Source organism: Charadrius vociferus, unplaced genomic scaffold (assembly GCF_000708025.1).
Source record: "Charadrius vociferus isolate BGI_N301 unplaced genomic scaffold, ASM70802v2 scaffold93, whole genome shotgun sequence".
NCBI lineage: Eukaryota > Metazoa > Chordata > Aves > Charadriiformes > Charadriidae > Charadrius > Charadrius vociferus.
The window spans coordinates 211,883-222,540 of record NW_009647838.1 but is presented as its reverse complement, the minus strand read 5'-3'; the positions used below and the strand labels follow the sequence as shown (position 1 = coordinate 222,540).

The window sequence follows — 10,658 nt, the reverse complement described above, 5'->3', positions numbered from 1 at the left end:
TCCCCCCGCCGCTGCCCAGCCTGGTTGTAGCCCTGGCCCCTTCCTCTTCCCCACCGTCTCCATCCCCGGGGCGTGGGGTGACCCCCCCCACACCCTCCCCACTGTAGATACAGGTGCCAGAGGGGTGGGGGACAGCCCGGGCAGGGACTGTGACTTCCAGCCCAGGTTTGGGGACAGGCAGACAGCAGTCCAGTCTCTCTGTGGGGTTTTTTTTGGGGGGAGGGGTGCCCTCCACGCCCCACACCAGCCCCAACTACTGCAACAGTCTCTTCCCTGCAGTGGGGGACTTGAGTTATGGAAGAAGGGAAATGATTTATCCTTTCATCTCAGACTATTCTGTTTCCCACAGCTGGACACATCCCTCCACAGCCGGCGCTGAAATCCCACCTTCTGGATCAAGCAACAGCCAGCCCCAAAACCAGAGCGGTCCACGGTGCCTGGAGGTCTGGGTCAGGCCCTGGGGGGTTTCAAAGTGGAAGAAAGTTCCAGCAAAGAAAGGTGCTCCACCACGGGCTGCCCTCCAATGAGCCCTCCTGCCCACAAACAGCCATGTGGACACTTCAGTCTCTCTGCAAACCGTTGGTCTGACTCCTGCAAAAACGCTTCTGCACCGCGCTGCTTTGTGGAAGCATTTACGAGATAAATAATCCATTCAGGGGCTGCTTTATTTTTATTATTATCAGGGAGATAACACGAGCCAGCAGGTAACAACGTGGAAGATGCTAGCGGGTAGGTACTCAAAAGGAGCGGGATGGGTTTGTGGCCCCACAGTCCAGTACCACCCAGGGATGGAGCCACTGTGGGAGCTGCTGGGCCCCAGCCGTGGGGCTGATGCCCAAGGGCATCCCAGGTGGCCCTGGACGCCCACACGCAGGCAGCTGAGCTGAACCCTGGGAGTAGCAGGGTTGAGAAGTGGTGCTGCTCTCGGTCATCTTCCCTCTCCCCTTTGGATACAGCTCTCAGAAGATGTACACAATAACAACAGGTCATGTTTTTCCTAATCCTCCCTCCTACTTTCTCCCTACGTCCATGCAAGAGTCCAGGTACCCCATCTTCTTCAGACATCCTCAGCCCCAGTCCCTCCAGTGATGTGAAAACTCAGAACAAGGGCACCAGATAACACTGCCAGCTCTGCTCCACCAGAGCCAAGATGCTCCTGAGGAAAGTGAACCCTCAGCACCGCGGGGACAAGGATGGGGAGGAACCGCTTCCCATGGGCGCAGATTTCCTGCGGGGAGCAGAGGCACAGGTCAGGCTCCGCACCCCGCAGTGGCCAGAGGACCAGCCACCCCTCCCCAGAGCAATGTTCTGCCCTGTTTATATCTTCTTCCCTCGTGCCCCAGAAATGTTCTACCTGATGACGACTCCACACTGCTCTTTGTTGACGGGTTACACACACTTCACAGTAGTTACGGCCATGCGAATTAACATCAGTTAAAGCAGTGACTGCAGAAAAGCATGGTGGAAGAAGTGCTGTTGATTATTACCCTAACGCCTAAGAACCCCTCCGGTACCATCAAGGCCACGTTTAACCTCAAAAAACCTGATTGCCTCTAAAATTTCTACTTCACTTCCCATCATGCCAGTGAGCCCTTTTCTTTTTGTAAACAAGATTTCTCTTGTATCACTGAAAGCTTTTGGTTTCCAGAGGTTCATGCTATTGTCATCTGCTCCCGTTGTCACCATCACTTGTGTTTGGCCTTGCACACAGTGCCAACACAGGTTATTTTTATACATTTCTTTACAAAAGAGCTATGGCAGTACATTCAACATGCCCTTGAAACAAGTACCTCCCGGGCAGATGATTGCTCGGCACCGAGCTGTGAAAACAGTGGTATTAAACAACCACTTCCCCTCCCCCCACCAAAAACTTGCCTCACCTGCTGCTGAGAGCACCCCAAAAGGGCAAACAGTGATGGCCATCAGCAGAGATGACAGTGCATAAACCCATGTAGGAAATGTCATGAAGGAACTCATTTCCAGAGAGCAATGGGCTGTCTCTCCATCAATACCTCCTCTGGCGCAACAGGAGCAGTTCAGTAGGTTGAAGCAGTTGGGGCTCAGGGTCCTCATGTGTGGGGGCTTCATATTAGCTGTCCTTCTTCCGTGGATCAAATGATCCCTGGGATGCACAGGCCTCAAAGCTGCTCCAAGAAGCCTTTCCTTTCTTGGCTGGAGGTTCTACTTGGAAGCGCCAGGCTGTACTTTCACCCATCCCATGCAGTTAGCCCATGCCACCATCCTTATGGTTTATCCCCTTTCACACTGCAACATCACTCAGTCCCACTCACACAGAATCGCAGTGACTCCATCGTGCTGCCTGACCCACCTCCCAATTCCAAGCTCCGGTAACATTCAACAGCAGGTACTTTTTGGGAGGGAGTAGGCTTACTCCTGTAGCTGCAGCAGGGAGGACATCCTGAGAGCCTCTGGAGCTCCTCTCTCCTCTAAGAAATAAAATGCAGTGTTTCCCTGGGAGTCTTTGCTGACATTGTGGAGTCAGCTAGAAGTTTTGGGCTTAAGATTAGCAGGACCATGTGAGATAAGAAGGAGAGGGCAGAAAGCTGTTCCATGGAGGAACACTGGTAGGAACCTTTGCTGTGAGCTGGCATGGCTTCACCACTCTCCTATGAGCTCTGAGAAGCACAAGCCCATGCTCAAGACTGCAGCTATTCCTTACACTCCCCAATTCCTGCTGGTCAATGGTGTGGGCATGAACAAAAAGATGGCCGAGGGCCCAGGGGGCATCACCCAAAGCCTCTTCCTCCAAATAGTGAAAAATGAAATCAGCAACTTCAACCAAAGCTTTGTATTTTCTGGGTTTTTGAGCTGTATGGGTGCTGCTGATGGGAGCCACGTCCCTACCCAGTGCTTGAGCCAGGATGGTTGTGACTACATAAATCCCAGCAGCTACAACTTAATTACTATATAGACATTGGTAGTACATCCACTGAGGTAGATGCATGGACATAAAATGCTCATAATCTGTTTTCCATACCACCACCCTCAGAATCATAAGGGTTTCTGGTACCTTCTTTCCACGCAAGGAGACCGTTTGCAGCAGTAGGGTGCCCCCTGCACTCTGAGAGACACTGCCCACCCACCCCCAGTCCTGAGGTGCTACCCAGACAAAGATGAGCCCAATTTAACCATGACTTTTCACCACACACCCTGAATTACAGAGCCCAGTGCACCCTGCAAGGATGTAGCGGAGCCCGTCTGCCTGCGCTGGGATAAGGAGGACCACATTCTCTGGCAGGTCTATGCACAGCTCTTGGCATCCTCTGGACCAGTCAGGACACCCCAGCATAGCATCTGTGCCTGGGATGACAGCTGTCCTTTCCATCACAATGGCCATGAACATGCCGAGTCCAGGACTGCACTCAGAAGGAAGGACAAGGGGGTGAACATCAAGGCTGCTGCTTCTCCCCTCTGATACATACAAGAGGAAGATTACAAAAAGCATGAATTGTTTGGACATCCTCATTGGCAGCTGCTTACCTGCCTCTCCCCCAGGAACGGGGCTAGAGATGCCCTCACATCCCTTGCCCCCCTCAGGCACGAAGCCTTCACCCACTCCCTCCTGGGGTCCTCAGTCTGCAGCCCCTTGGCAGGGGCATGGTTCCTCCTCCTCCTCAGCCCTTTCATTGACCCTTTCTGGCCACACACAGTATTGGCACTAATGCTGCCTCAGGAAACCTTAGATCTCGGTGTCACTGACACTCTTAAGAAAGATGAGGCTGACCTCTCAGGAGAAGGCCTCCTTGCTTCTTCTCTAAGAGAAGACAGGAGATTTTGGCAGGGAACCAGCTGCAATGGTTCAAGGCAGTAAAATCTGGTAAGCAGGAGACAGCTCAGCCCCCACCCCATAATTAGGCTCCATGGAATGGAGACAAAGCACTACACTGAAGTGTAATGGCTTGTGCTAATCCATAAGCCCTTCACCCTCTGCACGGCGTACAGGGACAGCCTGTCCTCCACCACCAGAGACAAGGAAGTCTCTGTGCTAGAAGGAGACTGGAAGGCAGGTAACATGTAATACTGAACTTCTGCAAACCCGACTTTTAAATTCTGGATTCCTAAATTCTGCTAGCTCGAGGTGTGCTAATTATAGCAAACCTATAGCTTTGCAGGTTTCACAACACTTCTCCACAATTCAAAGCATCATGGAATGAACAAAATTCAACTGTCAGGGTATGAAGAGAGAGGAAACACGTAGCCCGTAGCTGGCATGCTTGCTGCAAGGTTTTGCTTGCTAGGCACAGCCTCGGCACAGGATCGCGGAGAACTGGCTACAGCTTAATGGTCTAGTGCATAAAACCCCTCCTGGAGCGAGTCGGAGAGGAACTTGCAACTCCAAACACCGTAAGGATTCATGCTTCCTCTGCCCAGAGGGGCGGAGAGGCTGAAGTGCTGAAATCACTCCCGTTCCAAATCTTCTGCGAGTTCTGCATACACCTAAAACTCTTCTATCAAGAAGGATGCGTTTCAATTTAGACACTGGTTTCATGACTGAAGACATCCTGGCAGGCAGTTCTTCACCAACTTTTCTCAATCCACAGATCTCCCTCTTTTGTCAGGACTGTGCAAAAACAAGACAGCTAAGCACATGGGAAGCAAGCTTCAACAGCAGATACTGAGATCCGTAAGTATGTGAGCTGTGCTTCTGCAAAGCTGGGATTACCAGGAAAACCACCACTGCACTGAAAGCAACTAACAGGTAGCAGCTATCAACCCAAGACAAGTTAAATCTTGGTTAATTTGTCCTGGTTTCCAACATTAAAAAGCCCAAAAAGGCTATTCTCTTCACATACACACCCTATTTCATTTCTGGGAATCCTGACCAAGGAAAGCATTCCCTCCTTCTCCTCCCAGCCCACACACAGCTTCCAAATACACATTTATGAGCATCTACTGTCAGCATAGTGACCTTAATAACACTGAGACTAAATAAACTGAAAACTGTTGCAATGCAGAGTGCCTCTGAAACGCAGCTCTTAAATGAGGTCACTGCATGCTCTCTAGTCTTATTATTCCAAATTGTTGAAAATAAATCGAAAGTTTAGAACTACCAACCACTTACACTGTTAACCATTTCATCATGATGCTACAGCCAATCCGCTTCAATCTTGAGAGACAAGAACAAAACAAACACTAATATAACCAAAATAACTTACACAAGCACGCATGAGAAGATTTAAAATACCATCACCAAAGATTGCACCCAGTGAAACCTCCCACTTGACTCCTTCAGACACAAACCCTAATGGAAAATGATGCTTATCTTGTGAGGCAAATACTGATTTTAAATTGGTGTGGAAATCTACAAACCAAAGAAGCTAATAAAGGTCCAAGGCTTAGTGTACAGACCTAGCTGCTCCAACAAAACCCCACGTGATCATAAAAGCTAAGTGCATAAGCTGCAAGTAAAAGTTACGATGAACCTTGATGATGATGAACCTAAAGATTAATGAACCTTGCTTCAGGTGATGCTGGTACGCTCCGTGTCCAATACATATGGTGTCAAAATACAGTACTAGTGTCACAAATCAGTCTGTTGTTAGGTAAGCTTTGCTCCATCTTCTTCAAGGCATTTCCAAAGTCATTCAACTACACAGCTTGCTCCATCTTCTGAGATGGGACCTTCAAACGCAGTGTCTGCTCACTGCGACTTTGAACCGCCAGTGCCAAAAGCCTTGTCACCCCTAGACACCAGACCAAGCCAGACAATGACCTCAACATCCAAAAACTACATTTCATGAGAATGGGAACCCCCACAATTGAATGTGAGGTAAATCCAAATGGGCATTAACCCCTTTAATTTATAAGCAATCTGTACACAGATTGACACTTCTGCTTAAGGCACTTTAGAAATAAGAGAAAAAGCAAACCTCTCCATTTCTTCCTCCCAAGCCTACTAGCTGTCCCAGAACTGACTATTCAATAATTTTCAACAATCAACACCTGCAAATTGTTTGAGGTCACGATCTTCTCTAGTATTTTACTCTCTCCACATGTAGACACCAGTTTTACATCACTTAGTTGAGGTAGGTAAGCAATGCCTTGTATCACACGAAGACAGGCAGGTTATTTATCCAATATCCATAACACATTTAGGCTTGAGTTTATGGATGTTCAAAGCTAACCAAGCAGGTTACCTTCAGCAGTTTCTGTTTCAAACAAAGCTCACCAAAACAGCATTAGCAAGTACTCAGCTGAAGATGTTCTTCTATTCAAGAAACACTGGGCAGGTAGCACTTGGGTTTTTGTGAATTACCAATAAAATCACTGGATCAGAGGAATGCATTAGAACATACAGGCAGATGTTTAGATTCAACAAACACGCAATAAACACACGCAATGCAAGTGTTCAGCTATGCCAACCAATTTAAATGACAAAAATCAAATTACACAGGCTGGCAGTTTTGGCATTAAAACATTATCAACTACTACTATTTTCTAGGAATGCTTATTGGTGGAGGGATGTTCTAAAAATCCTTCTTTTGCAGGTTACAATGGTGAAACACCAAAATGCCCACAGCCATTTCCCAAGAGGCTGCTTTCAAAAACAGTTTCCACAACTCCTTGTTATTAATCTGAGGCCCCTTAGCCAAAACCTTCGATTAATGAGACGTGAAGCCCATTATCTCTTTTTCCACAAAAAAATAAACCTTCAAATGACACCGTACAATTCTTGGTATATACTCTTAGTTTGCTGGGGAAATATTCCATTTCCTCTCACATTACGTCACGATCATCACTAAGCATTACCAAATTTCAGTGCTCCCAGAATTTATGATCTATATAAATGACTAAACTGATCAGCAAAAGCTGCAGATGATTTAAATGACCAACCACTATGTAAAGTAAGATAAATAAAAAACCAATAAAGTTTTCTAAAGCGTCTGTTTCAAAAAACTAAAGGAATCAACCGCAATCACATACACTTGTCCAAAACCAGATCTTTAATTAATTAATTTTTTAAAACATATTATGCCATGAATTCATAGGGAATTGGCTCCAGCAGCTCTGGATCCTTGCCATTAGTTCTCACAAAGTGCGCTTCTCTTGGTGGAGCAGGCTGTAAACAGGAAAAAAAAAAAAACACTCATGTCGCTAAAACTCAAAAGCAACCTTACAAAAAAAAATTCATTTTGACAACCATTCAATGCATTATTATATAAACATTATAGCAATTTTACCATACCAATTCTCTTCAAAATTTGATTCAAAGAATATAAGTAAAAAATCATCTGCTACAAAGTGTGCTTGACTGTCAGTGCTGAATGAAACAAACCTGGTACTTAACCCTCTGCAACTTACTAAACCAAATTAACATGAAGTGATGTACCCTGCAGTTCTAGAAGCAATAGCCACCATTTCCTCCCTAAAGTCTAGTTATTCAAGTTATTCATTCTTTTCTTAAAGGGTTACAACAGGAACTGTTGCAGCTAAACTCAACTAAACGAAAGACAACACTCATCCTAGAAATTAGCCAGAGCTTCTGCTGCAGATCAGCAACAGAACAGGAAGCATCAGTCCCCTTGCTCACAGCCAAGGATACAGTTTCCATCCAGGAACAGTGCAGTTCTGTTCAGGCACCAAACATACCAGACAGCTCAGATGCAGACACACTGATGCTGCCACTCTAAACAAAAAAACAAACAAAAAAGTAACATCCTACAAAAAGACTGTGAACCCAAGTGAGGGTGGTGGCATCAGATACCTCCAACACAGCCTGCCAGAGACCTGCATTTTTCAGAATGCTGTAAAGCAGCTTCATTCATGTGGCATTGGTTTTTTGTTTGTTTGTTTGTTTTGTTTTTCAACAACAGACACAAAGAACTGTTTACATCATAACACTTATTTTGGAAGAAAACATTTTACTCAACTCATTTGGTTCTAACTGGTGGGTTTTTTTTTTTTTGTGTGAACTGACTCAACAATGGGTCAACTACAATAAAAATACTACCTGACGTTTCAGGGGAACCCAGATGCCTTTTTCTTTTGCTTCTTTTTTCTTCCTTTCATTCTCCTTCACACGCTGCAGAAAGCTGTCTCTGCTCTTGGAATGTTTAATATGCTCAATACGCACATTAATTCTCTTGGCAAGAATCTTGCCCCTAAGAAAGGAAGTAAGTTTTTATTCTACTGCACTCGAAAAAAAGACTACTTCAAAGCTAGTTTTATGATCTTTACATGAGTGACTCTGTAAGCTCAATTACGGATAATTTTTCTTTAAAAGGCAATCACTCAAAATACACGGCTGCAGATGCAAATCAGACATAACATATATAACGGAAAGCTTATTAATATATAACAACATGCTGGCCATTTAGGATTAAGATTGTGGAGAACACATAATTTTAACCTTCTAGCGTACAAAGAAAGAACTGTATTACCACCATACTCCAATCCAGTTACTGGAAAAATCCCAACTTGTCCTTTTCTGAGTAAACTGTACAAAACCCAGTTGACTAGCTACAAATTAATATTTAAAAGGGGCTTCAGTACCAACATGAAAGTGGGCTCAAAAACCCCATTAGGTAGAATAGACTATTTCAGTTGGAAAGGAGCCACAACAATCACCCAGTCCAACCGCTTGACCAATTCAGCCAGTTAAAGCATGTTATTAAGGGCATTGTCCAAATGCCTCTGAAACGCCAACAGGCCTGGGGCAATGACAACCTCTCTAGGAAGCCTGTTCCAGTGTTTGACCACCCTCTCAGTATAGAAACGCTTCCTTATGTCCAGTGTAAATATCCCCCCGTGCAGCTTTGAACCATTCTCATGCATCCTGTCACTGAATACCACAGAGAAGAGATCAAGGTAATGTCACTTGAAGTGCTACTCAGAAAAATAAAAACTGTTTCCTCTGACAGGATCCAAGTCAAATGAGAATCATTTGCTTGGGTTATAAAAAGGATACATACTTTACCCACCTTGAATGACCAATCAAGACAATAACTGTCTGACTGGCAAAGTGAAAGGAGGGTGCAACTACTGATCAACTTTCCCAAACACAAAGCTTCAATACATGGAATGTCATTACTTACTTAACCTGCTTGTTAACAATAATGCCCACAGCGTGCTGAGTAACATTATATACCCTTCCAGTCTTGCCATGGTAACACTTGTGGGGCATACCTTTTTGAACAGTACCCATACCCTGTTAAGAGGTAAAACAAGAATAAAGTGTAAACTTAACTTGAGGGAAAAAAAACCAAAACAACATCAAGGACTTTCAAAAGTTAGTCAAAGTACACATTTCAAATTACTTGAGATTGATTTAAAAATACTCCTTATTTGTACGTTACAATTTATAACCATGCATTTTATATCTGAAGACTACCAAATTTTGCTATGACAATTCTGGTTGCTTTCAGCGTCGGTGAAATGATTGATCACTTTGCTTTCAGCAAGCAATCAACGAGAGACAATCATCATGAAGCTCCAGTGTGTCAAGAAGTGTTAATTCTGAACAGCGCAGTTCCCAAAGAGGCAAACAACAAACAAGCAAATTACACACCATCTTCTGTGTTATTGTTACAAAAACTCTGCATTTCAAACAAAATAGGAATCCTTGGTGAAAGGCTTTCATATTCACTAAAACTTAATTTTGAAAGTACAGTTGATTTTAAAGGGAAGTTCTAGAAAATACCACATAATGGGAAATGCTGCTTCACTTTTTCCCCCTGTATTAATATCTACAACATATCCTAACATTCATTTCTTGGTTTGTAGTTTTAATGTGACTTTGCATCCCTATACATACCATCCCTATACATATTATATATTAATGCTGAAGCATTACTATTGGTTCAGTAGCACTATCATTTGATTATGGCTTCAAACATGAGCAGTGGGTACTTGTGTTGACACATATGACCCGAAATTGAAAAAAAAAAAAACCAAAAACAAGACTACCTCAAGAAACTGGAGGCTGTAAAGGATTACACTGCTTTGGCTTTTAATTACATAGCACTGTAGAAATTACCTTGATATCAACTATATCACCCTTCTTGTAGATGCGCATATAGGTAGCCAGAGGGACAACTCCTGTTAAGAGATACAAATTTGGATACTTATGAAGCTCACAATTTCAGACATGCAGACAAAATGGGGTGGGGGACACAGGTGAGGCATTTGGCAAAGTTTTCTTAAAAATACCTCAAATTTAAATTGAATTTCAAAAACATTAAACTAAGAAACCATATTTTTTTAAGCAGCAATTACCTCTTCACACGCTCCCTATTTTAAAAAAATCCAACTCACAAAAATTACAGTTTTAATTTCATTCTTAATGCAGAAGGTGAAAAGACATTACAACTATTTACTACTTCATTCCAAACACAGTTGTTATTCCTGAGACTTGCTAAAAGGCAAACCATACATTTTAAGTAAGTGTAACTGTTGAAATATTTTCTTCACTTCACCTTCAAAATTAATTTCAAAGCACTAGCAGAATTAGAATTGTTACCAATGCATACTGTAATAGCTAAGAGTTTACTTGCATATCATTCCCTAGTTTTCAGCCCAAGTTGTCAGATACAACGGCTTGTGTCAAAGGGTTTCACATATGCTACTTGGGGACTGTTGACATCCAATAGGTCAGTAACCTAATGCAATGTTCTTATCAAAAGGTATGCGCTCACCAT

The 10,658-nt window shown here is 43.9% G+C and overlaps 2 protein-coding genes across 3 annotated transcripts in view; both read right to left on the bottom strand.

Annotated features, from left to right (window-relative positions):
- RASL11A (RAS-like, family 11, member A) overlaps window positions 1-1,686 on the bottom strand; it is a 3,003-nt gene extending 1,317 nt beyond the window's left edge. Inside the window, exon 1 of the mRNA XM_009882842.1 lies at window positions 1,515-1,686. Coding sequence (XP_009881144.1) covers window positions 1,515-1,686 — 172 coding nt within the window. The remainder of the gene's footprint in view (window positions 1-1,514) is intronic.
- A 5,256-nt stretch (window positions 1,687-6,942) lies between these two features.
- Window positions 6,943-10,058, bottom strand: RPL21 (ribosomal protein L21). 2 transcript variants are annotated; one of them, XM_009882821.1, is made up of 5 exons: window positions 9,998-10,058; window positions 9,057-9,169; window positions 7,973-8,123; window positions 7,553-7,680; window positions 7,007-7,081 (listed from the first exon to the last, which is right to left on the bottom strand). In XM_009882821.1, the coding sequence occupies exons 1-5, from the start codon at window positions 10,034-10,036 to the stop codon at window positions 7,051-7,053; spliced, it is 462 nt and encodes a 153-aa protein (XP_009881123.1). In that variant the 5' UTR covers window positions 10,037-10,058; the 3' UTR covers window positions 7,007-7,050. The 2 variants fall into 2 exon arrangements, with proteins under 2 accessions (XP_009881124.1, XP_009881123.1); XM_009882822.1 differs by lacking the exon at window positions 7,553-7,680 and having other exon boundaries at window positions 6,943-7,081.
- Window positions 10,059-10,658: the final 600 nt, after the last annotated feature.

What these genes read in the sequence shown, in the direction of transcription:
- RPL21 (XM_009882821.1), bottom strand. Translation starts at nt 10,036, where the DNA reads ATGCGCATCTACAAGAAGGGTGATATAGTTGATATCAAG. An exon ending in GGGTTCCCCTGAAACGTCAG is followed by an intron (nt 7,681 to 7,972) that starts GTAGTATTTTTA and finishes GTCTTTTTGTAG; the next exon opens with GATGTTACTTTTTTGTTTGT. An exon ending in TGGAAACTGTATCCTTGGCT is followed by an intron (nt 7,082 to 7,552) that starts GTGAGCAAGGGG and finishes TCCTGTTTACAG; the next exon opens with CCTGCTCCACCAAGAGAAGC.